The sequence below is a fragment of the Theropithecus gelada genome, chromosome 13 (assembly GCF_003255815.1).
Source record: "Theropithecus gelada isolate Dixy chromosome 13, Tgel_1.0, whole genome shotgun sequence".
NCBI lineage: Eukaryota > Metazoa > Chordata > Mammalia > Primates > Cercopithecidae > Theropithecus > Theropithecus gelada.
This window is the reverse complement of record NC_037681.1, coordinates 45,153,323-45,176,617: the sequence shown is the minus strand read 5'-3', so window position 1 is coordinate 45,176,617 and position 23,295 is coordinate 45,153,323. Positions and strand designations below refer to the sequence as shown.

The 23,295-nt window shown below is 55.2% G+C and overlaps 1 protein-coding gene across 3 annotated transcripts in view; it reads left to right on the top strand.

The window, feature by feature from the left end:
* The window catches only part of ADCY3 (adenylate cyclase 3), a 106,136-nt gene that overhangs the window by 77,918 nt on the left and 4,923 nt on the right, over positions 1-23,295 (top strand). Inside the window, exons 4-18 of one of the 3 annotated variants that reach the window (XM_025353572.1) lie at positions 3,928-4,058; positions 4,633-4,744; positions 4,914-5,041; positions 6,603-6,761; positions 7,694-7,759; positions 7,977-8,154; positions 9,843-9,971; positions 11,928-12,070; positions 12,219-12,380; positions 15,191-15,278; positions 16,151-16,267; positions 18,481-18,740; positions 19,032-19,097; positions 20,883-20,964; positions 22,425-22,583. In XM_025353572.1, coding sequence (XP_025209357.1) covers positions 3,928-4,058; positions 4,633-4,744; positions 4,914-5,041; positions 6,603-6,761; positions 7,694-7,759; positions 7,977-8,154; positions 9,843-9,971; positions 11,928-12,070; positions 12,219-12,380; positions 15,191-15,278; positions 16,151-16,267; positions 18,481-18,740; positions 19,032-19,097; positions 20,883-20,964; positions 22,425-22,583 — 1,980 coding nt within the window. The remainder of the gene's footprint in view (positions 1-3,927; positions 4,059-4,632; positions 4,745-4,913; positions 5,042-6,602; positions 6,762-7,693; positions 7,760-7,976; positions 8,155-9,842; positions 9,972-11,927; positions 12,071-12,218; positions 12,381-15,190; positions 15,279-16,150; positions 16,268-18,480; positions 18,741-19,031; positions 19,098-20,882; positions 20,965-22,424; positions 22,584-23,295) is intronic. The other 2 variants (XM_025353573.1, XM_025353574.1) reach the window with 2 other exon arrangements.

Sequence of the window (23,295 nt, the reverse complement as noted above, 5' to 3'; positions counted from 1 at the left end):
TCCCTCACAGCTGCTTTCACAGGCTCTGCAGCTTGAGGGTCTGCAGCTTTTACAGGCGCATGGTGCAAGCTGTCAGTAGATCTACCATTCTGGGCTCTGAAGACGGTGGCCCTCTTCTCACAGCTCCACTGGGCAGTGCCACAGTAGGGACTCTGTGTGGTGGCTCCGACTCCACATTTCCCTTCCACACTGCCCTAGCAGGGGTTCTCCATGAGGGCCTTGCCCTTGCAGCCAACTTTTCCGTGGGCATCTCCATATATCTTCTGAAATCCAGGCAGAGGTTCCCCAAATCTTAATTCTTGACTTCTGTGTGCCCACAGGCTCAACACCACGTGGAAGCTGCCAAGGCTTGGGGCTTGCACCCTCCGAAGCCACAACCCAAGCTCTGCATTGGCCCCTTTCGGTCATGGCTGGAGTGGCTGGGACACAGGGCACCAAGTCCCTAGGCTGCACACAGCACGGGCACCCTGGGCCTGGCCCACGAAAGTACTTTTTCCTCTTAAACCTCAGGGCCTGTGATGGGAGGGGCTGCTGCAAAGGTGACTGCCGTGCCCTGGAGACATTTTCCACATTTTCTTGGTGATTAACTTTCAGCTCTTCGTTACTTACACAAATTTCTGCAGCCAGCTTGAATTCTCAGAAAATGAGATTTCCTTTTCTGTCGCATAGTCAGGCTGCAAATTTTCCAAATTTTTGTGCTGTTTCCGTTTTAAAACGAATGCCATTAATAGCACCCAAGTCACATTTTGAATGCTTTGCTGCTTAGAAATTTCTTCCACCAGATACCCTAGTCACATCTCAAGTTCAAAGTTCCACAAATCTCTAGGGCAGGGGCAAAATGCCGCCAGTCTTTGCTAAAATGTAACAGTCACCTTTACTCCAGTTCCCAACAAGTTCCTCATCTCTATCTGAGACCACCTCAGCCTGGACCTTATTGTTCATATCACTATCGGCTTTTCTGTCAAAGCCATTCACCAAGTCTCTGGGAGGTTCCAGACTTTCCCACAGTTTCCTGTCTTCTGAGCCCTCCAAACTGTTTCGACCTCTGCCTGTTACCCAGTTCCAAAGTCACTTCCACATTTTTGGGTATCTTTTCAGCAACGTGCCACTCGACTGGTACCAATTTACTGTATTAGTTCAAATTCGTGCTGCTGATAAAGACATACCTGAGACTGGGAAGAAAAAGAGGTTTAATTGGACTTACAGTTCCACATGACTGAGGAGGCCTCAGAATCATGGCGGGAGGCGAAAGGCACTTCTTACATGGTGGCAGCAAAAGAAAATGAGCAAAAAGCAAAAGCAGAAACTCCTGATAAACCCATCAGATCTCGTGAGACTTACTCACTATCATGAGAATAGCACAGGAAAGACTGGCCCCCCGTGATTCAATTACCTCCCTCTGGGTCCCTCCCACAACACGTGGGAATTCTGGGAGATACGATTCGAGTTGAGATTTGGGTAGGGACACAGCCAAACCATATCAAAGAGCAAAACCACTGTAACGGCTTCAGGCAGGGGCCAGTGCCTGCCAGGCATGCTCCCCTTGTCCTAATGGTGTGATTTCCTGTAAGAAAGGTGATAAATTCTCCCCATGAAGCTACAGAGTGTAGACGACGGGGACCTATAGCAGAGCTGATTCTCCCAAGGGAGGCCTCTGGTTTATTAGGTGCTGAGGGCCCGAGTACAACAGCAGACTCTGGGGACCACTTGGCAGCTCTGCCCAGAGGAGTGGAGTTGAGCCTTCACCACCTCCTCCTGCTCCAGAGCAGGCGCATCTGACATGCAGGATGAGCTGACTTCTCTCGGGCCTCAGGGACCCCTGAACTCAGCAGAGCCGGAGCGGTGGGGCCTGCTCCCCTGCCCAGACCTTGTCAGGAGGCGAAGTCCCTGGCTGCTGCCCCTGTGACCTGGGATCTGCAGCCATCCAGTCAGGCCCTGATTGCTGAGGACCAAGCCACTAGTTCTAGGTTTTCTGGCCACCCTGGACCCAGGGTGGTAATGTCTGGGATCTGCACTCTAGATACGGAGCTCCTGGGCATCCTGAGTCCCTGCCCACGCGCTCCTCGCCTTTCAGCAGCCGACCCCATGGCAACACGGGCCTAGCCACCCGGAAGCCCTCCACCCTGAGGGTCAGTGGCCACCTGTCCTCCAGCCACATCTCTGCCCTCCAGTTCCCTGGCCTCTGCCTGTGCCTGCTGTGGTTTCATTGGTATCTTGACCCTTCTCTGGACACACTTTCTTTAGTTGCGTCCCCGCCATGAGCCAGTTCTCATGCCCCTTGGCCTTTTACAGTTTCCATCCTGCAAAACCTCAACTTGGGGTTCTCCCCCAAGTGCCCCCCACTGTCCTTCACCAGACGCCATCATCACCGTCCTCCCTTCGGGGATGGGGGCAGTGCTGCCCTCTTGACTGGCTCCCTGCTGGGCCTCCTGCCCCTGGCTTTGCCTCCGCAGCACCACGTTCTGTCCCTGGTTTTCTCTCGCTACTGATCATCCAACCCATGGCTTCCAGGACAGATGGTTCAGCCCACTCTCCTGAGCGCTGCCTGCAGGTGCCCGCACAGAGGCCCTGCGGCGCCTCAGAACCAAACCCTGTCTTTGCCCTCACATCTGCCACTCCTCCTCTGTTCCCCGTTCCAGAGACCGGTGCCACTCAAGCCATGGACCTCTTCTGACAAGAGCCACACAGTAAATACTTTTGGCTCTGTGGGCCACGCGGTCTCTGTCAATTCTACCCCACTCTGCCACTGGAGTGTTAAAGCAGCCAGAGACAATATATCAACCAATGAGCATGGCTGGGTGCCAGGAAAACTTGATGGAAACAGAGAGGATGGCTTGAGCGCAGGAGTCCAAGACCAGCTTAGGCAACGTGGCAAGACTCTGTCTCTACAAAAAATGTAAAAATTAGCTGGGTGTGGCGATACATGCCTGTACTCCAAGCTACTTGGGAGGTTGAGGTGGGAGGATCACTTGAGCCCAGGACGTTGAGGCTGCAGTGAGCCATGTTTGTACCACTGCACGCCAGCCTGAGCAACAGAGCAAGACCCTGTATAAAAAAAAAAAAGACAGCAGCAGTCAGCTTGAGCCCACAGGCCACAGTTTGCTGACCCTGATCTAAACCCTGCCCAGCTCTCAAGCCATATTTGTTTTTACCTCCATGGAAATCCCTGAAGGACCCTGGTGTGCTTTGCGTGTGTCTGTGACTTTGTATGTGTCTGTGACTTTGTGTACATGGCTGCCTCCGACAGGAGTGCCCTCAGCGTCGTGTCTTGGGCTCGGCCAAGGCTCCTTCAGGAAGGCTTCCTTGATGCCTCCTCCCCAGCCAACCTCGGCCCCTGCTTCTCTCTTGCGCAGTCCTCTGCTCTCTTTCTGGGCACAGAACTTGCCATGCTGCACTGGGCGTGCTTACCTGTGTCCCGGTGAGACCCTCCGCTCTCTGAGGTGGACGATCTTGCTGGTTTTGTGTTGCTGGCACCTTGTGTGGTGCCTGGTCTGCTGTCAGTCTTTGATCGGGTCAAAGCAGAATTTTGTGAGCGATGGCTCTGTGCAGCCACGGCGGGTGGCTGAGGTGACCCCACAGGGCTCCTACCGGGAGCGCTCACGGTACAGCAGCCCATGCAGGACTGTTGCGCTTCTTGTGGCACGAGGATGCTGAGCACAGAGCCACATTTAGGATGCTTCACTGCGTTTCTGGCTCCCCTCAGTTGCTCTGAAGGGGCCATTGCCACCCTCAGCCTTGTCAGGGCCAGAAGCTGCCTGTCCCAGACCCCTAGCTGTTCCTGAGGCAGGTCTGTGAGGTCTCTCTGGAGGGCAGCGTGGTTCCCGGCTCATGTTTCTTGCCAGGATCGGGGCGTTTCTTCCAAGAAATATCTTAACTTGCCCCTAGCGGGCCCTACCGTTGCCTCTGACCCTCTCCTGTCCCTCACAGGAGAACCTCATGCTTTCCATCCTGCCCAAGCACGTGGCTGACGAGATGCTGAAAGACATGAAGAAAGACGAGAGCCAGAAGGACCAGCAGCAGTTCAACACCATGTACATGTACCGCCATGAGAACGTCAGGTACGCCGGCCTGGGGTGCGGGCTCTGATGACAGAGCAGGCCGTGGAGGCTGCGTCTTTGCAGGACCCACTAGGCGCTGTGGGCTTCGAGAGGTTTTCCAGGGACTAGAAGCGAGGCTCCCCACGGCACTCATCAACCCGGCGGGAGAAGCTGCCGGCAGGTGTTTAAGCTACAGTGTGTTCTAGGCTGCCTGGTCCAACCCCATCATAGAACAGACATCACCCAGAGTGGGGAAGGGACTCCTGTGAGGTCACCCAGCTGTTCGGGGCCAGCACTGGGGCTAGAGCCCTGACCTCTGATTCTAGGAAGAAGGATGAGTTCAGCCCGGGCAGGAGGGGGCAGTGTGGGGTGGTCCCCAGGCACCACAGGGAGGGATGCCTGCAGGGGGAGGTCCACTAGGACAAGTGCAAGGTCAGAGCCCTGACTTTACCTGGAAGGGCCAGGGTCTCACTGCCCTGGAGGGGGTGAGGGAGGACCTTCTTCCACCCTGATCCTGGCCGCCCTGCGGGTTGGAGAGGGAGCGGGCACACCTCGCTGCCTGGAGCCTCACCCCCACGGTTCGTTCCTCATGCAGCATCCTCTTTGCCGACATCGTGGGCTTTACCCAGCTGTCTTCTGCCTGCAGTGCCCAGGAGCTCGTGAAGCTGCTCAACGAGCTCTTTGCCCGCTTTGACAAGCTGGCAGCTGTAAGTCCCTGGTCCCGCCTGGCTCTCCGGCGGGGCCTGCCCTCATGGCCTGTGCCTGGCCACCATCCCCGGCCCCATGATTTTCTCCCTCTGTCCTTCCTCTGCTTTCTTGGCCACTCCTCCCGCACTGATGAGGGGCTGGAGCATAGGCCAGGCCCTCCCCTTTCAGAAATACCACCAGCTGCGGATTAAGATCCTGGGCGACTGCTACTACTGCATCTGCGGCCTGCCTGACTACCGGGAGGACCACGCCGTCTGCTCCATCCTCATGGGGCTCGCCATGGTGGAGGCCATCTCGTAAGTGGGGTGCCTCTGGGAGGGAGGCTCCCAGAGCAAGGGCCCCAACCCTGGACCCAGGGAGAAGCAGGTCTTCTGCGCTGGCCACAGCCCCTGGGTGGGGATCGGCTGGAGGCAAAGACTGTGCCCTGCTGGGACACAGTGCTGGTTGATGGGTGGCACAGGCCCCTGCTCTGGAAGCTGGGACGTGGCTTACCTTCTTCACAGCCCAGGGGAACTGTTAAGCCTCCCCCAGCCTGTGGGGCCCGCTTTTCCAGCCTTAGTCCACGTATTCCCTTTATACTGGAAGTTGCAGTTGTGAAATTCCTCACGCTTCCTCACACTTGCTAGGACCCCCACAGGTGCTCCCCATCTCTCCTCAGTGTTTTCTCACCATGACCCCCGAAGGCACTGCCCTCTCCATCTTGTGGTGCAGTGACTGTAAGCCCCTGGCAGAGGGGCTCAGGGCTGGGGCTGGAGCCCACCCCGGCCTCTGTGCTCCAGCCTAGGCTGTGAGGGAGGCAGACTCTCCTGCGCTCACTGTCCCCCCTCTTGTCCCTGCTCCAAGTGCGCTTGCAGCTCTCGGATGTGCAGTCCCTCTGGTTGACTTCCAGCCTCTGGGGAACCCGGGGTGACATCAGGCACCAACGTGGAAAGGGAAGCTCCTGCCGAGGCCCCTCCCCCATGGGATGGAGTCCTGGAAGTTGCCCGCCCTTTACCCTCTTCTCGGAGGGGGCAGCTTTGCATTTTTACCGTCTTCCAGGTTAAATCCCATCTAGTATTGCCCTGGAAAGAAAGCAATGTTGGCCGGGTGTGGGGGCTCACGCCTGTAATCCCAGCACTTTGGAAGGCCAAGGCAGGCGGATCACCTGAGGTCTGGAGTTCAAGACCAGTCATGACCAACATGGAGAAACCCCGTCTCTACTAAAAATACAAAATTAGCCGGGTGTGGTGGCACATGCCTGTAGTCCCATCTACTCTGGAGGCCGAGGCAGAATGGCTTTAACCCAGGAGGCAGAGGTGGCTGTGAGCCGAGATCGTGCCATTGCACTCCAGCCTGGGCAACAAGAGCAAAACTCTGTCTCAAAAAAAAAAAAAAAGAAAAAGCAATATGGCCTTTATCCCAGGGGCGGTAGTCCAGGAACTCTGGCATCCTCTCCCTGCCCTGTCAGACACGTTCAGGCAAGGGACTGCTCACCGCTATTTTGTTCACCTCTATGTCTGCAGCACCTCGAACGTGCCTGGCACATACTTGACGCTCAGTGAAATATTAACTGCATGAATGAATAAGAGTAATCGGCAGAAAGAAACTGGAGGCCCCTCGGGAAGTGGGGATAGGGAGGAGGGTCGCTTGGTGCCTTCGTCCTGCTGGCCTGTGATGCCTGACTCTGGGCTGGCCCTGGCCTGCCTTACCCCCCACCCAACACCATGGGTTACTGGACTTCAGTGCAGGCAGAAAGCTGTGGGGACCTTACCAGGCCCCCTCCCGTGGAGGGGAAGAGGCCCACGATGAATTTCTTTTGCAGGCTGGCTGTCTTGTGAAGGCCACGCCCTGACCCTCCTTTCTGTGTGTCCGTGGCAGGTATGTGCGGGAGAAGACCAAGACTGGGGTGGACATGCGTGTGGGGGTGCACACGGGCACCGTGCTGGGGGGCGTCCTGGGCCAGAAGCGCTGGCAGTACGATGTGTGGTCAACTGACGTCACTGTAGCCAACAAGATGGAGGCCGGCGGCATCCCTGGGTGAGTGCCCTTCCGCGGGGGCAGGTGTGAGGACTGGGGCGGGGACCGGACCGTCCCCCTCCATACCACAGGGCTGTGACCCTGATGAGGGACAGGGGGCCTCCGAGAAGGTCCCCCCACCACCCCGGAACAGCATTCCTCCTGTCCTGCGCCAGCCCTGGCTAAGGCCGTTCTCACCTGCCTTGGGGTGAAGCCTCTTTGGGCCTGATGTTAGATGTGGCTTCTCCTGCCTGGACCCTGCAGTAGCCTGTCCTCCTTTACCCTTTACCCACTTAGGGGGCTGCCCCAGCTCTCCTTATGCCAGCGCCCAGGTCTCCCCAAAGGGAGAGTAATGAGCAGTCGTCAGTGGCGGGCTCGGAGGCAGTGTTTTGCAGGTCGCAGTGCAATTACATGTCTGTCTTGAGCTCCTTTACAGGATCAGTGAGTAATGGAGGCCCTGCCTTTAGCAGGGTGAGGCTGAGGGAGGATCAGCTCAGCCTTCCCCACCTGGGCTGGGCAGCTTCCTTCAGTGGCATTTAGGATTCTTGCCCTCAGTGGTAACTCCTCAGAAACAGGTTTTATTTTCCCTTGGCACCTGGGGTTGCAACTGAGAAATGTGCAAGGTGGGGGATAATTGGATCTTGTGGCTCACACTTGTAATCCCAGCCCTTTGGGAGGCTGAGGTGGGTGGATCACCTGAGGTCAAGAGTTTGAGACCAGCCTGACCAACATGAAGAAACCCCATCTCTACTAAAAATACAGAATTAGCCAGGTGTGATGGTGTGCACCTATAATCCCAGCTACTCTGGAGGCTGAGGCAGGAGAATTGCTTAGAACCTGGAAGGCGGAGGTTGCAGTGAGCTGAGATCGCACCACTGTACTCCATCCTGGGCAACAGGGCAAGACTGTCTCAAAAAAAAAAAAATCCTTATCACATTTGATCCGCTTCACAGTGGATCAAAGATTGAAGAAAGATTGTACTCCTGTGTCGTGGTTCCAACACTGAGGCTGAGATGGGAGTAGGCGCCACACGGCCCACACAACTAGTTGGACCACACAGCTAGTTAGTGGCAGATATTCCACTTGGCACCTGCCTCCACTTGGCCTCTGCCCCACATGCCCGAGAGACACGGGGCCGAGCAGCAGCCAGTGCATCTGTGGTCCGTGGACTGTCCCCGGGGGTTGTGAGGGCCACCTCTGGCCGGTGCTCAGGGCCTCTCTCTCTCTGCAATCCAGGCGTGTGCACATCTCCCAGAGCACCATGGACTGCCTGAAAGGGGAGTTTGATGTGGAACCAGGCGATGGGGGCAGCCGCTGTGATTACCTAGAAGAGAAGGGTATTGAAACCTACCTCATCATTGCCTCCAAGCCAGAGGTGAAGAAAACAGCCACCCAGAATGGCCTCAATGGCTCGGTGAGTTCCCCACCCCACCCCCAGATGAGGGGGTTGGAGAGGAGGAGATTAAGGAAAGATGGCAGAAGAGTTACAGGACCCAGTGGTGGCTGGCTATGAGAGGTGAGTGGCAGGCTGGCACCCTTCCTGAGGGATAGCTGGTTTCTGGGGGGAGACGGTGAGTGTAATTCATGGCAAGTTGCAATGGAGGTGACTGTAGCATATCCCAAGACCACATCCAAAAGGGAGGCACTGGAGGTGTGTTGGTGGCGCCCAGGAGAGCAGCTGGGCTGGAGCTCAGAGTCTCCTGCACGGAGGAAGTGAGTGAAGCCACCGGAGTGACACGGATGCTCAGGGAGAGACTCACAGACGAGGCTGGGAGTGGGGTGACTGGTCATGGGGAAGGAGGACCAAGGCCAGGAAGGTTTCCTGAGTGGGAAATGAGGAAGGAATGAGATAGAAGTCATAGAGCAGGGGTGTCCCATCTTTTGGCTTCTCTGGGCCACATTGGAAGAAGAATTGTCTTGGGCCAAACATCAAATACTGCGGTTGAACAAGCTCGCAGCAGAGCATCCTATGGGCCTGCCCTCTGGTCTGGTCTTCGTGTGGGGTCCCCCGAATATCTACAGACCTGAAGCAGTCAGCAGCTTCCCCAGGCCTGTCCACCAACCCCCAAACACCTCCTGTCAGTCTGATTAGAAACCAACAGCAGCTGTTGCAGAAATTGATCCCTTTACCATCCCCTACTGAATCTGGAGGTGGTTTTATTTTTTGTGATCTCTCATGTCAAAACCCTTTCCTCCAGTAGGGGAGTCCATCTAACAAGACTTGGAATTAAGGAGCGTGGTGGCTGTCAGGGAAATCGTGTCATCTGAGACTGCTCCGTGGCTGAGGCTTTGCCTAACTGTGGCTAAAGCAAAGCCCACTGTGGGGAGGCTGCAGGAGCGACGGCTGATAGACTCCCTGTTCATTCTAGCCTCAATGTCGGTCTCATCCAGTGTCATTTTAAAGGCCGCCTCTGACAACTCCCAAATTTGTATCTCCAGCCCCAGTGGCTTTCCTGCACTCCTCAACATACAGCCACTTGTATGCCTCCATTTGTACATACAATAGGCATCTTAAATCCCACCTGTCCAAAGCTCCTGCTCGCCTTCCCACTCCAAAACCTGCTCGCTCTCGGTCTTCCCATCTCAGTTAATGGCAGTTCCATCCTTTTATTAATAATTGCTCAGATCAGGCCGGGCGCGGTGGCTCAAGCCTGTAATCCCAGCACTTTGGGAGGCCGAGGCAGGCGGATCACGAGGTCAGGAGATCGAGACCATCCTGGCTAACATGGTGAAACCCCGTCTCTACTAAAAATACAAAAAACTAGCCAGGCGAGGTGGTGGGCGCCTGTAGTCCCAGCTACTTGGGAGGGCTGAGGCAGGAGAATGGCGTAAACCCAGGAGGCAGAGCTTGCAGTGAGCCGAGATCGCGCCACTGCACTCCAGCCTGGGTGACAGAGCAAGACTCCGTCTCAAAAAAAAAAAAATGCTCAGACCAAAAAGTTTGAAGTCATCCTTGACGCCTCACTTTGCAATCCACAAGCAAGTTCCATGGCCTCCGATTGCTCTAATCCCACCACTGCCTCCCACACGCTTGTCACTTCCAGCCCTGTCTGTGCCACTTATCCCACGCCCGGATCGTGGCTGAGCTCTCCTTTCCTCTAGGCCCTGCCCAATGGAGCACCAGCTTCCTCAAAGTCCAGCTCCCCTGCCCTCATTGAGACCAAGGAGCCCAACGGGAGTGCCCACAGCAGCGGGTCCACATCAGAGAAACCCGAGGAGCAGGATGCCCAGGTATGTGCAGGGCTTAGGGCAGGGGGTCACTGAGGGGCCAGATGCGGGCAGACACCAGGAAGCAATACATTCCTGCAGCAGGAGTCCTATGCTGGGGAGACCTGGCCACCACCCAGGACCTCCTCCTGCTTAGCATTGTAACCATGGGCAGGTCACCCCTCCAGCCCCACAAAACCCTACTGTCTCCTCATCAGTTACACATTGGGGTGACCTGGAATCCTGTAGATTTGAGATCAGTGAGGACCTCCATGGAAAATTCTATAGGGTCTGAGACAATTTTGGAAGTGAGATTTCAGACCTGGGCTCACCTCTCTGGCTAGGTTCAAACCCAACAAGTTCCATGCAAGATGGGATATTTCCGCAGCCCCAAAGGCGAGGAAAATTAGCATGCTGTCCCAGAGTGCGGGGTGCCTCTTGGGGAGCACCCAGAACTGGTCCCTGACTGCAGGGCGTCTGGAGTATGTTTCCTGATGGAGGTCAGTGCTGCAGAGATGGGGTGTCTGCCCTGCCGGGGCTGCCAGGCTCACCGTGTGAGGGGGACAGGAGAGCTGGCCCTGGTGCCATTAGAGCAGATGCTGTAGAACAAGATGGTAGACGGGGCTTAGGGTAAATTAGGGTTTTCTCAAGTCCCCCAACATTCAGCAACTTTTCCTTATTGCAGTTTTCTTGAGAGAAAGTGGAGGTACAGACTCAAGGCACTCACTAGCAAGGAGGACACAGATACAGCTTTAGCAGCCTGTGATTTTTCGGGCCCTGAGCCTTAGCCAGGCCCACGCTGCTCCCAGATCTGCTTCAGGAACAGGTTCCTGCTGCTGCCACAGACCATCCATGTGATTTTACAGAAGAGGAAGATGTGGCTGGGGAAACATTATCTGGGGTCAAACTGTCAACCAGTGGCACACCTGTGCCGATGCTTAAGACCAGGGAGTCTTTTTTTTTTTTTTTTTAGATGGAGTCATGCTCTGTCACCCAGGCTGGAGTGTAGTGGCGCGATCTTGGCTCACTGCAACCTCCGCCTCCTGGGTTCAAGTGATTCTCCTGCCTCAGCCTCCCAAGTAGCTGGGATTACAGGTGTGCACCACCATGCCTGGCTGATTTTTGTATTTTTAGTAAAGACAGGGTTTTACTGTGTTGGCCAGTCTGGTCTCAAACTCCTGACCTCAAGTGATCCACCCACCTCAGCCTCCCGGAGTGCTGGGATGATAGGCATGAGTCACCACGCCCGGCCCCAGGGAGTCTTGACTGTGGCTCCCAGATGCACTGTTGAACCCGTTCAGACAGCTCTCAGCTATTGAGCGTGCCAGTCTCAGTGATTGTTTAGACTGATGGCTGTGTCATCACAGCCAGGACTCCTGTTTTTGGAGTTGATACTTCTTCCTTGGAACTGGGAATAAAATGGTAATGGGTGCCCCAGCTCCACCTACCCACCCCTTGTCAGCCCTCTAGTGATGAGAACATTCTTTTCTCTCCCATCGCTTCCCCCTCAGATCTTCCTTTGCACATGAGCCAGATGGGAGTTCCTTTAATAGTTCCCTGAAGCCCTAGAGCTGGGAGCCATTCATGTCCCCAGGGTGCCGATGTATGTGGCCCCCACATTGACACAGCAGGAAGTGCCAGGACTGTCCCAACCCGCAGCTGTCTCGATTACAAGTCTCCTACTCCGGAGCCAGGAGCTCCCTACAATGCTGTCATTCGACACCCTCCTTTCAGAGCTCTGGTGGGGCCCAGGGAGCCAGGAAGGCCTGGAGCATTGGGTGTAGACCCAGGCCACATGGAGCCACATGGGAGCATGGGGAGGACTTCCCAGAAAGGGATTGTGGAGCTGGAGGGATTGGTCCTCCGAGTATGCCTTCTTTTGTTCCTTTCCTCCTCAACCTCCGTCTTTCTCAGCTCCTCCCCGCCACTCTGTCCCATCTGCCCCACCTGCCCCACTCACGCTGCCTCCCTGGCTCACAGGCCGACAACCCCTCATTCCCCAACCCGCGCCGGAGGCTGCGCCTGCAGGACCTGGCTGACCGAGTGGTGGACGCCTCCGAAGACGAGCACGAGCTCAACCAGCTGCTCAACGAGGCCCTGCTGGAGCGAGAGTCTGCCCAAGTGTAAGCGCCACCCGGAGGCGTCCAGGCCCCACCGCTCCTCCCGGGCCCTGACAAGGGATTCAGGAAACCGGGCATCCCAAATACGGCCCCCCTGCTAGGCTGAGGCAGGTGTGGCATTTGGGATTCATGGGGCTTGTTCCCACTGCAGAGTAAAGAAGAGAAACACCTTCTTCCTGTCCATGCGGTTCATGGACCCCGAGATGGAAACGCGCTACTCCGTGGAGAAGGAGAAGCAGAGTGGGGCTGCCTTCAGCTGCTCCTGCGTCGTCCTGCTCTGCACGGCTCTGGTCGAGATACTCATCGACCCCTGGTGAGGGAGGGCAGGGCCACAAGTTTCCTCAGCTGCAGCGGTGCCGGGAGGCAGGCGTCTCAGCGGGAGCCTCACATTGGGGAGCAAGCCTTGTCTCTGCTCCCTGACCCACACTGCGACGGCCCCACGGGCTCCAAGAGTGCTAGATGGCACCCTGGGCTTCCTTCCTGTATGTCGCCCCAGGTTTTGGAGCAGTCCTAGCGTCAGAATGGGGATCTGGCCAGGATCGAGAGAGCTGAGGAACAGAGGCCTCCAGAAGGCTGGAGACCTTGGCTGGATGGGCCCACAGTGATTCTTGGGACAAAGATGGGGACACTGCATCAGCCTCAGTCACCAAGGCTGACCTGGCCCCTTTCTTGGCTCATCTTGATATAGATTTTAGGCTCTGGGCACAGACTGACCCCTCTCTAACACAGCAGCAGGCCCTCCAGGGCAAGGTGGGCCTCCTGGAGTCCCCAGCCGGCGAAGCCCTGTCTGAGGGTGATGACCACTCTCTCGTTCTCCCTTTCTCCCCTCGGCCAATCGGGGATTCCCCGTCACAGAGGATTACTCCTGACAAACTGTAATCCTGCTGGGAGCCTTGGGCTCGGTCACCTCATCTAAGATTGTGGGTGTGTGACCGTGTGCAGGCCACTGCAGGCTCCGGCACCATCTGTTTCCTCATCTGTGAAATGAGGAGAACAACCCCTGCCCCAGCTGACACTCAGGACTGTGGTGAGGCTCAAATTCACTGATTCCATGAGTATTGATTGGTTGTCTGCTTCGTGTCTGGCGATCAGGGGCTGGCTGGGGCCATGGCAGTGATGCGGCATACAGAAACCCCTGCTCTCATGAGACCTGGGTTCTGGCAGGGGAAGCTATAGGCATAAGCAATTAAACAAGTAAAATACGCATCCATGCAGGAGTAAGTACTGCAGATCCAGGGCGGGCAAGGAAGGAAGTGGGTATGCTGCCCGGGGGCTTTGCTTTGTTTGCATTTTGATGTGGGATGATCAGAGCAGGCCTTGCTGGCAGAGTAATATTTCAGTACTGCCCAGAAGCAGGTTGAGGGGTGAGGCTTCTGCTATCTGGGGGACACCTGCTTCGGATAGAGGTGCTGAGGCTGGAGTGGCCTGGCCCCTGGAGGCACGGTGAGGAGGCATTGCAGCGGGAACAGGGGCCACTGGAAGGAGTAGCAGGAGTCCAGCTCAGAGACGTGGGGCCTCAGACGCCACCGCAGGGCGCCAGATTCCACTCTTAACACAGGAGGCTGCTGGAACAAGGGAGCAAAGGAGTCCCTCGTTGTGACATATGCCCGGTGAGGCTCACTTCTGCTGAGAACAGCGCTTAGTGAGCACAGCGGGAGCAGTGAGACCAGAGGAGACCAGATAGTGACCCAGACAAGCTACTGTGGCAACCAGGCCAGGCTGAGGAGAGAGGAGGATCAGTGGTTGGATTCTGAATTTTCTGGATTGACGAATGGATGCTTAATGTATTTTGGAGACAGAACTGACAGAATTTGCTGGCAGATTGGTTGTGGGGCATGAGTGTGGAGTTAAGGACGTCTCCTGGGCTTCTGATCTGAGCAACTGGCAGGACGGGGGTGCCAAGATGGGGACGAGGTGGCAAGACGAAAGTGCAGACGCAAAGATCAGGAGTTCGGTTTGGGATGCGTGAAGTTTTTAATGGCCACAAGCCAAGGAGGCCAGAGTCCATGATCTGGAGTTGAGAGGGCGGGTGGGGTTGGAGACGTGAACCTGGCGTCGCCAGCATGCAGGCTGTGCGGTAACACGAGACTCGCTGAGCTCAAGGCAGCGTGTCCAGATGCAGGGACGGAAACGTACCAGCAGGGACTCAAGAAACCAAGTGAGAAAAGTGTCTCAAGGAGGGGCGAGAGGTGACTGAAAATGGGATGTGGATTTAGCTACCAGGAGGCTTCTGGGGCTCTTGGCAAGGGCACCTTCCAGGGAGGGGTTAAATGGGAATGCAGGTTTCCCGGAGTCATCAGGTTAAGGTGGATGTGTTAAGAGTGTGTCCACGGGCCGGGCGCGGTGGCTCAAGCCTGTAATCCCAGCACTTTGGGAGGCCGAGACGGGCGGATCACGAGGTCAGGAGATCGAGACCATCCTGGCTGACACGGTGAAACCCCGTCTCTACTAAAAAAATACAAAAAACTAGCCGGGCGAGGTGGCGGGCGCCTGTAGTCCCAGCTACTCGGGAGGCTGAGGCAGGAGAATGGCGTGAACCCGGGAGGCGGAGCTTGCAGTGAGCTGAGATCCGGCCACTGCACTCCAGCCTGGGCAACAGAGCGAGACTCCGTCTGAAAAAAAAAAAAAAAAGAAAAAAAAGAGTGTGTCCACGGTGAAGCTGGGGGTGGCTGCCATAGGCGGACTCTTAGCAGCCCCCGGCAGCGAGGGAGCAATGCTGCTCCGTGCTCTGTCCCTTTAGCACAGCGACATGGCCGGGGCGCATTCCTAAGATCCCTGCCCAAGTTTATCCTGGGCTGTGCCCAGGCCACCTGTGAGTCGTTCCCTCTCTGGGAAATGTCCCAGGCAGCAGCTGCAGCTGGAGAGTGGCCGCTCCCAGGCCGGCACTCAGCTGACGGCCCCTCTCATCAGGGCCTTTGTCCCGTTCTGCACGGCAGGCAGCAGCAATTCCCTGGCACCGCGTGGAGCTGTACAGGCACAGGCATGGGCTCGTGCTGTGCCGAGAGGCCTTCCCATCCCCTGCCCCTGCCCCCTGTCCCTTGTCCCCCGTCCCCTGCCTCCTAGCCCCTCACCCCATCTCACTGTCCCCTCTGGCCCCTCCCAATTGTCTTCTCTCTGTCACAGGCTAATGACAAACTATGTGACCTTTGTGGTGGGGGAGCTTCTGCTCCTCATCCTGACCATCTGCTCCCTGGCTGCCATCTTTCCCCGGGTAAGAGGCACTTTTCTGCTGAGCTTGGAAGCGTCTGGAAGTCAGTGGCACTCCCTGTAAAACTGGGTGGTGATGGAGCTATTCTTTCTGTCAAATCCTGACAGACAGACACTCTTCTGTTAGGACGGTCCAGGCACTTGCCCATCCATTCATTCACCATCAGCAGAGCACTCCCTCTGGCTGGGCCACCAGGCCGTGGCAGGCCGGTGCTGGGCCATAGTGGACTGTGGCAGGCCGTGGCTGGCCGATGGTGGGCCTTGGTTGGGTCGTGGCTGGGCTGTGGCAGGCCGTGGCGCTGCGGCACACATGAGTACGGCAGAGTCTGGGTACACAGGAACCTGGGTAGAGAAGTAGTTGGAGGGCCAGCTGGAAGGTGGGTTGGCCCTGACTGTGAAGGCCCTTAGAAGCCAGACTAAAAGGATTAAAACTTTCTCCTGTATGGCACTGGGGTACCAAGCAGAGGTTTTTTTTATCAGAATGACAAAGGTAAAGCAGTGTTTAGGAACATGAATCTCACAGGTGGCTCGCCAGGTCACTTGGAGCCAGGACAGGCAGGAGTAGCTGACCAGAGACAAGCAGCCCTGAAAACTGTTCTCTGCCCTGGCCTCGTCACCGCATGTGCTGTGGAGAGGGCTGCGAGCTGGAAGCTGTGCTGTTGCACAGGCACCTGGAGGAGGTCCGACGCAGCGCCAGAACTCCCACGCCCTCTTCTCAGCTCTACCCCTTTGTCAGCTGTCGGGCGACTCCCAGGCAGAGCCCCTTTTGAGGCTCCTGGAACTGGAATATGGGAGCAGCCTGAGTTGCTAGCAGTCACGTCTGCAGGAGAAAGGGCTGGCAAAGGCTCATGGCCCTTGAAATTCCATTCCTTCTAGGCCTTTCCTAAGAAGCTTGTGGCCTTCTCGACTTGGATTGACCGGACCCGCTGGGCCAGGAACACCTGGGCCATGCTCGCCATCTTCATCCTGGTGATGGCAAATGTCGTGGACATGGTGAGCTCCTGCTGTCCTTGTTGAAGGGACGCCCCTATTCTCAGTGGAGAAGGGCTTCTGTTTGGGTCACACGAGCAGTTTCTCAATCCGTCCCTCCACCGTCATGTAGCTTTGGAGTGGCTCCTAGGTTCCCAAACATCATCCCTGCCTCGTGGAAGGAGTCTTGTCCCTGTCATCCAGGGATCCTCTGGGATGGACTTGTTTCCTTGAAACTCCTCTCCCAGAGTCCAAGAGCCCAGTTCCATGTGCCCAGGCCTGTGTGTGCTAGGTGCCTTATGTATGTTGATTCATTTAATCTGTGAGAAAGTCCTGAGCGGTTGTACTAGTATCTGCAGTTTCATATGGAGAAACAAACGCTCAAAAAGAGTAATCAGCTGGGCACGGTGACTCACACCTGTAATCCCAGCACTTTGGGAGGCTGAGGCAAGTATATCATGAGGTCAGGAGTTTGAGACCAGCCTGGCCAACATGGTGAAACCCCATCTCTACTAAAAATACAAAAATTAGCCAGGCATGGTGGTGCGCACCTGTAATCCCAGCTACTCGGGAGGCTGAGGCAGGAGAATAGCTTGAACCCTGGAGGCAGAGGTTGCAGTGAGCTGAGATTGAGCCACTACATTCCAACCTGGGCAAAGAGTGAGACTCTGTCTCAAAAAAGTAGATAAATAATAATAATTCCCTTGCTCTAGGTCACACAGCCAGGAAGTGACAGAATCCAGAACGGAGGCAGTTCTAAGTCCTGGTCCTGTGTGTTCTTCCTCCCTGAGGGGGCAGCCAAATGCTTTCTTGGGGAGAAGGGACAGGAGTTGGGAGCCCAGATCTATTGGTTTAGAACCACTGGGCACATATTGAGCACTACATGCCTGGAGCTGTCATCGATGTTCTCTTGTCAGTTGTCACGGCCTCCTCTAATTGTCGAAGTACCATATACACTCTCTTCCTTTTTTTCTAATTTAATGTTATTGTTGCATTTTAACAATTGGAGCACAGGAATACAACCAGCATGGAGACTTATTCTGGCAGTGGTATAAGTGAAAAAGCTCCAGGGCTGCAGCTAATCAGAAGTCCAATGGGGGCCGGGCGCGGTGGCTCATGCTTGTAATTCCAGCACTTTCGGAGGCTGAGGTGGGCGGATCACTTGAGGTCAGGAGTTCGAGACCAGCCTGGCCAACATGGTGAAACCCCATCTCTACTAAAAATACAAGAATTAGCCAGGCACAGTGGCACGCACCCGTAATTCCAGTTACTTGGGCAGCTGAGGCAGGAGAATCGCTTGAACCTGGGAGGTGGAGGTTGCAGTGAGCCAAGAACGCACCACTGCACTCTGGCCTGGGTGACAGAGCGAGACTCCATCTCAAAAAAAAAAAAAAAAGTCCAATTGGAATGACGAGTTAGGGGCTCCAGAGCCTACCTTGGCCAGGGGTTGCTGGTGCCCACTACCCAGGGAAGGGAAGCCCCAGGCCCCCTGCATGTCACAATACGCCTGGAACCTGGCACCCAGGTGTGGGGGTCACCACTGCACAGGGTCCTGGACACTGTACAGGACACCTGGAGATGCTGTCACTCATGGAGGAGTAAAAGCTTAGGGAGGTGCAACAACTGCTCATGCTAGAATATAGATATGCCAGGAATCGCGCAAGCAAGACAAGCCCCCATGGGTGAAAGTTACAAAAACGTTGGGTTGATTCTGATTGTGGATATACTTTCTCACGGCCGCATCACCCAGTAGCAGAACCAGTGAAGACTCCAGAAGGCAGAGTGTCCCCCCAGTGGAAGGGTTTGGGCAGAGACTAGCTGTCATCACGGGGAGGCTGTGAGTGGAGCTCATGGCCCCGTGGTGCCTCCTGAAGCAACAGTGTGATGTGGGGAAGAACATGTTGGATTTGAAGCCTAAAGACTTGGCTCCTACTTCTGGCTTTTCTGCTTGCTAATTGTGTTTGGGCAAATCTGGCCTGAGTTTTCTGTACAACAGGCACAGTACTAAAAATACTCCAGAGTTTTTGTGAATGTCAAATGAGGCAACAGCAAGGCTCTTAGCTGCAGTTACTAACTTTCGTATGATTCGTCCCTGGTAAATTTCCCCATCTTTCCCGGTGTTTCTGGGGGAGCCCTGGGAGGTGGCAGCTGAGTGCACACTGCCATGCACAGCTCTCTGTGACCAGCACATGCTGTTCTCTTGAACGTGTGTCTCCTCCTGCCATCCTGGCCTCCAGCTCAGCTGTCTCCAGTACTACACAGGACCCAGCAACGCGACAGCAGGGATGGAGACGAAGGGCGGCTGCCTGGAGAACCCCAAGTATTACAACTACGTGGCCGTGCTGTCTCTCATCGCCACCATCATGCTGGTGCAGGTCAGCCACATGGTGAAGCTCACGCTTATGCTGCTCGTCGCGGGCGCCGTGGCCGCCATCAACCTCTACGCCTGGGGCCCCGTCTTCGATGAATACGACCACCGGCGTTTTCAGGAGCATGAGTAAGATGAAGCGCGACTGGGGATCTGTATTGTCTCCTTCCTCCCACCCGCAAAGTCCTCAGTTGAGCTCATGGGCCTGTGCTGAGGTGGCTTTCTGCCACTAGGGGTCCTCAGAGGCTTGTTCAAGAGCCAGAGTTCCTGGTCGCTCACAGACGCATCACTGGTTGGCTAGGACCTGGGAATAGATTCTTCCCATTGTCCCCGAGTGGAGGACTTGGGATACCCCGGTGTCTGGCTGGGCATCAGGCTCTTGTTCGCAGATGCGGCCTGACTGTGCTGTTATCTGTCCAGCAGCTTACCTATGGTGACCTTAGAGAAGATGCAGGGATTCACCCCTGGGCTCAACGGCACTGACGGGTAAGGGCCACGGCTTCCCTTCCTGGCCTGCACTCACAGTCCCTCTTCTAGAGACAGGAATACAACAGGCCCAAGCCCTGTGATCTCACCCTCCAGGAGGCACGTGACCTAGCACATGCAGGTTAGAGGAGCTGGCATGGGTTCCTCCAGGAGGGCGGCAGCAGAGGCAGGATGATTCTGATAGGGACCTGGACATCCAGGCCTCTGCGTGAAGGGCAGTGAGGCTTGGAGGGCAGCAGCAGTGCAGTGAGGAGGGAAGGAACTGCCAGGTGGATGGCAGCTGCATGTAACTGGCTGACAGGACAGACAAGCAGCAGGAAAATGAGGAGGGAGGAACACGCTTTGGATTTAGACCTGGCTTCTGAGCCTGCAGCAGGCAGTAATTCTCTGTGGGTCACAGGCAGGTCAGTTTCCATGAGTGGCAGTTTCATCTCTTGAGGAGGATACTGAAGCAGAAGTTCTCTAAGGTCGCTGCCAGTGCCAAGGTTTTAAAATTTTATGACTCAGTGACTTGAATGAGACCTTCAAGAAAGTTTAGAAATAAAAAGATGACCTAATAGAAGAGGGGTAAGACCTGCATAGCCCTTCACAAAAGAAGAACTCTAAATGGCCACTAATAAATGGCACTCAAGTAAGGAAATGCCAGTCACACCCTAATGAAATACCATCACACACGTACCGGTCCAGATAAGTCTGACAATATCAAGTACAGCAGTAACTCTTACACTCCTGATGGGAGTATGAGTTAGTACAGGCACGTTAGAAAATATTTTGATCGCCGGGCGCGGTGGCTCAAGCCTGTAATCCCAACACTTTGGGAGGCCGAGACGGGCGGATCACGAGGTCAGGAGATCAAGACCATCCTGGCTGACACGGTGAAACCCCGTCTCTACTAAAAAATACAAAAAACTAGCTGGGCGAGGTGGTGGGCGCCTGTAGTCCCAGCTACTCGGGAGGCTGAGGCAGGAGAATGGCGGGAACCCGGGAGGCGGAGCTTGTAGTGAGCTGAGATCCGGCCACTGCACTCCAGCCTGGGTGGCAGAGCGAGACTCCGTCTCAAAAAAAAAAAAAAAAAAAATATTTTGATCTATTTAGTAAGGCTGAAAATAAACCTGTGTTCCAGCAATTCCACTCCTACATACACACCCACGCAGACGTGTGTATATGTGTGTATATATATGTATCTTAGAGAAATTCATGCACATACTCATGTCCCAGGATATATGTATGAGAATATCCAAGGTGGCACTGTTCGTAATAGACATACCCCCTCCCTCAAAACAAATGAAAACAACCCAAATGACATCAACAGGAAATGGATACATAACTGGTATATTCATGTAGCGAAATACCATACAGTAATGGAAACTAACCACAGCTCCACATAAAAATATGGACGAATGACATAAAAAGCCATGGTGAGATTGTACCCCAGTCCCGTGGCCATGAAATCCCATCACTGATGTCTCTTCTGCAAATACCTGCATGGTCGTAGCTACCTCTGTGATCAGTCAGGCAATGCAGTGTTTCTTAAACACCTGGGGAGCAGCCCTGATGTAAATACCAGGTGTAGCCAGGAGGGGCCAGGGGCTGCCCGGCTGTTGGAGAGGAGGCCAGTGAGTTAAGAAAGCTTTACTGCCCAGGGGGAGCCCGACTTGATGTGAAAGGGCCTAAGGAGCTGGGGTGAGCTCTGGGGCTGGGGTGGCAGGAAGCAGCACCGTCTAGTCGGAGGGAATCAGGCCCCCTCCGGGAGGCCCTTTCAGTTGAACGCGCTCTGCCCGGCAGGCTGCCCCTGGTGCCTTCCAAGTACTCCATGACGGTGATGGTGTTCCTCATGATGCTGAGCTTCTACTACTTCTCCCGCCACGTGAGTGCCGCCTGCACGATCCCCGCTCTGTGCCCACAACCCACAGGGCCTCCTGAGAAGCAGCCCTGGGACCTAAGAGCCCAAGCTCCTAAGGACTGAGGCTTCCCTTTACCCAGCCCCACACGTGAGCCTGGTCAGGCCACCGCCTTTTCTATATTCAGGCTCCTTCCTCAGTCACACAGGAAGACAGTGCCTCACCTCTTCCATCCGACCCCCTCCAGGATGGTGAAGGAAGCATGGGAGTGAGGGCGGGAGGGGACAGAGCGAAGGCACAAACATCTTGAATCAAATCTCTATCCCCTAGGCCAGGGGCTCATGGCCCCTGCACTCCCCATGGCGCTGAGGGACATTAGCACAACTGACCCCAGAGCCGGAAGAGAAAGGGAAGGGAGCTGATGGACTTTCTGTTGGGTTAAAAGGAAAAGAGAAGGCCGGGTGCAGTGGCTTATTTTGGGAGGCTGAGGTGGAGGATCAGTTGATTCCAGGAGTCTGAGACCAGCCTGGGCAACATGGTGAAACCCTGTCTCTACTAAAAAATACAAAAATTAGCCAGGCATGGTGGCCCGTGCCTGTAATCCCAGCTACTTGGGGGGTTGAGGCAGGAGGATTGCTTGAATCTGGGAGGTTGAGGCTGCAGTAAGCTGAGATCACACCACTGCACTCCAGCCTGGGTGACAAGTGACCGCCCCCCTCCACCAACCCCACAACAGAGGAAAAGGGAGGAAAGAGGGAGGAGAAAGAACCTCTGTACTTCTGGCTCAGTGTTAGCTCAAGTGCCCCCTAGTGACTTTCCAGGGAAGTACAGCCTTCCCAAGCCACTTCTCATCCAAATAGCACCTGCTTAGAAAGGGGACTCCCCCCTGAGCTGGGAGATTCCCCACTGCTGCCACCTCCACGAGACAGACCTGCAGCTGAAATTAGGTCCCAGAAGGCCTCCTGGATATCTGCTGTAACTATGGGGGCTGGAAACTGCACCGCACTATTGGGTAGCCTTTTGATGAGGGGGAATCCTTGCAGGGTCTTACTTCCCTTGCCATTTAGCCATCTTCCCTCCAGCCTTTCCAAGGGGAGCTCCTCTATTCATGTTCCTGTTTTTCTTCTTTTTTTGAGACTGAGTCTCACTCTGTCGCCCAGGCTGGAGTCTAATGGTGCAATCTTGGCTCACTGCAACCTCTGCCTCCTGGGTTCAAGTGATTCTTCTGCCTCAGCCTCCCGAGTAGCTGGGATTACAGGTTGCCCACCACCATGCCTGGTGAATTTTTGTATTTTTAGTAGGGACAGGGTTTCACCATATTGACCAGGCTGGTCTTGAACTCCTGACCTCAGGTGATCCGCCTGTCTTGGCCTCCCAAAGTGCTGGGATTACAGGCGTGAACCACCATGCCTGGCTGTTCCCATTTTTCATCCTTCTATCCAGTGGCCAGCTCAGAGCACATGCCTCGCCTTGTCTGTGTCTGTAGGTAGAAAAACTGGCACGGACACTTTTCTTGTGGAAGATTGAGGTCCACGACCAGAAGGAACGTGTCTATGAGATGCGACGCTGGAACGAGGCCTTGGTCACCAACATGTTGCCTGAGCACGTGGCACGCCATTTCCTGGGGTCCAAGAAGAGAGATGAGGTGAGGGGTGTGGCCTCAGCCCGGAACCATGAGGCCATGCATCTCCATCTGTTCTTTGTTTCAGGGAACCCCCCTGGGCCCAGGCCTTCTCAGGGACAGGGGACTGGGGCCAGGTAGGGCTGAACCTAAACAGCAAACACAATATAAGCAAAAGAGGAGTTTCTCCGGCCTCTTGTAAAGGGCACTGCTGTAGGCATGGTGACGTGGGCCATACAGCTCTGAGGCCATGTGTCAGAAGACAAGACTTTTCGCTAGAGCCCACCTTTCTGTTGCCTGTGAACTTCGCCAAAGTGGTTCCCAGCTCCACAGTACCCTCTTCCTCACAGCTGGGGCTGTTAGAGGAACTAGAGACGCTGTTTTAAAATTTATTCAAAGTAGTGGCCAGGCACAGTGGCTCACGCCTGTAATCCCAGCACTTTGGGAGGCCGTGGTGGGTGGATCACCTGAGGTCAGGAGTTTGAGACCAGCCTGGGCAACATATAGTGAAACCCCCGTCTCTACTAAAAATACAAAAATTAACTGGATGTGGTGGTGCACACCTGTCGTCCCAGCTACTTGGGAAACTGAGACAGCAGAATCACTTGAACCTGGAGGTGGAGGTTGCAGTGAATCGAGATTGTGCCACTCTACTCCAGCCTGGGCGACAGAACAAGACTCTGTCTCTCAAGAAAAAAAAAAAAAGTAGCAATGAGCTATTTTTTTTTTTTTTTTT